At 53.8% G+C, this 1,938-nt stretch overlaps 1 gene segment (V, D, J or C); it reads left to right on the forward strand.

Annotated features, from left to right (window-relative positions):
- The first annotated feature begins 1,121 nt into the window (after positions 1-1,121).
- LOC117870250 lies at positions 1,122-1,659 on the forward strand. The segment is given in 2 exon segments: positions 1,122-1,221; positions 1,307-1,659. Coding segments are annotated over 2 exon segments (399 nt in total).
- The last annotated feature ends 279 nt before the right edge of the window (positions 1,660-1,938 follow it).

The raw sequence follows: 1,938 nt of genomic DNA on the forward strand, positions 1-1,938 counted from the left end.
ACCACATCCCTGTGAGGCGGGGGTGCCGTTATTCCCATTTAACAGAGGGGGAAGTGAGGAGCAGCTAGACTAAGTGACTTGCTCAGGGACGCTCAGGGAGTCTGTGGCAGAGAATGAAATGGAAGCAGACACTGTAACACAGACAGGATTTCAATTGGGGGTTGGAGAGGACTGGACACATCACAGAAATGAAAGATTATGCGGCCACTGCTAGCAGTGCCACAGTGAAAGTTGCAACAGGGATTTGGCTTGAAGCCGAATAATGAATCTGGGTTGACGTCCCCACATAGTCAGATCAGCTTCAGAGCTGGTGTGTCAGTGCAGGGGCTGGAGCAGAGATCATGGTGCCAATTCGAAGTTATTTCACTGAGAGATCCCCGGCATACACCCTGCCCCCGCCCCGAAAGTGACCCATCCCCAGCGCTGGAATGGAAGATCTCGGAGCCTATTTAAAGTCGCACAAACCCTTCTGCCAACGTGTTGTTCTGGAAGAGAAGAGCACTGGCCAAAACCCGCCACAAACTGCGCCCCTTGTCCTTGGAAACATAAGGGTGAGATTTGCGAAGATGTCGAGGGGATCTGGACCGCAAGTTCCCCTTAATACCGTAATAGAGCCAGCTAACTGCCTGCCCAGCCACGTCCCTGTGCATCCTATCAATAACCAATCAACAGGTATCAATCATCAATAATTGTTGAGTTTGGGAAGCATCGGGGGAAGTGATTGGGGCTTTGAAATGGGAAAGGTACCGAATAAGAATAATTGAAGTTCCTGGGCCCGAATTTCGACTTCTTCAGAGCGGCCTTTGTCTACACGAGTGAATGAATTGACACCAGAAACTGATGAGAGATACAGGAGTGAGGTGTGAGAGTTTAATTCACTATGGATTTTTGTATTTTCCTCCCCGCCGCAATCGGCAAAGCGTGTGTGTGTGTGTGTGTGTGTGTGTGTGTGTGTAACACACTCCATCTGTCCAGTGTGGGCACAGAGAGGCAGAGGGCCCCCACCCTGTCCTTTTTATCAGCTCTGTCTCTCCCCTCCTTTGGGCACTCCTATGTTATGCAAATTCCCGCCCCGGGCTCTGTGTTGAAGTAGCAGCCCCAGGGCGCCCAGACAAGCAGTCCCCAGGCGCTGAGCTGCCCCTTGCGAGCTCTGTGTCGTCCCCGCCTAGCTCACAATGAACTCTCTGCTCCTCCCTGTGCTCCTCCTGGCTCTGGCCCCGGGTAAGTGGCTGCGGGAGGCTGCGGGAGGCGGCGCTGGTTTGAGGGGAAGGTGGGTTTGAATCTGACCAATCCCTGCTTTTCCCAGGTGTCCTGTCCCAGCTCCAGCTCCAGGAGTCCGGCCCAGGGGTGGTGAAGCCTGGAGAGACCCTCACACTCACCTGCACTGTCACCGGGGGCACCATCACTAGCAGCTACTACTGGAATTGGCTACGCCAGGCCCCGGGCCAAGCGCTGGAGTGGATGGGATACTGGAAAGGGGGAACAAGCTACGCCCCGTCTCTCCAAGGCCGAATCACCATCTCCGTGGATTCTTCCAACACCAAATACTATCTGCGGCTGAGCTCGCTGACAGCTGCAGACACCGGCACCTATTACTGCGCCAGAGACACGGTGACACAGCAGAGCAGGGACCGTACAAAAAGGGGAAGCGGATTTTAAACAGAGCAGTGAGGCCAGTTCAGCTGGGAGTGCTGAGTGCAGACCCCGTCCCCTGCACACAGACTGTGTGTGTGTTTGTGTCTGTATGTATGTATCTGTGTGTATCCATGCGTGTGTCTTTCTGTCAGAGTGTGTGTGTATGTCTGTCTGTCTGTGTGTGTTTTCCTTTTGGGATCATATTGGCTGATGTTCTCCCAGCAGAACATTTCGTCGCCCACACGGCAGCTCCTGTTCCAGTGGGTAAATCGGCACCAAAGAGTCGAGACTTCTGTGTTGTCA

This window comes from Trachemys scripta, unplaced genomic scaffold (genome assembly GCF_013100865.1).
Source record: "Trachemys scripta elegans isolate TJP31775 unplaced genomic scaffold, CAS_Tse_1.0 scaffold_114, whole genome shotgun sequence".
Taxonomy (NCBI): Eukaryota; Metazoa; Chordata; order Testudines; family Emydidae; genus Trachemys; species Trachemys scripta.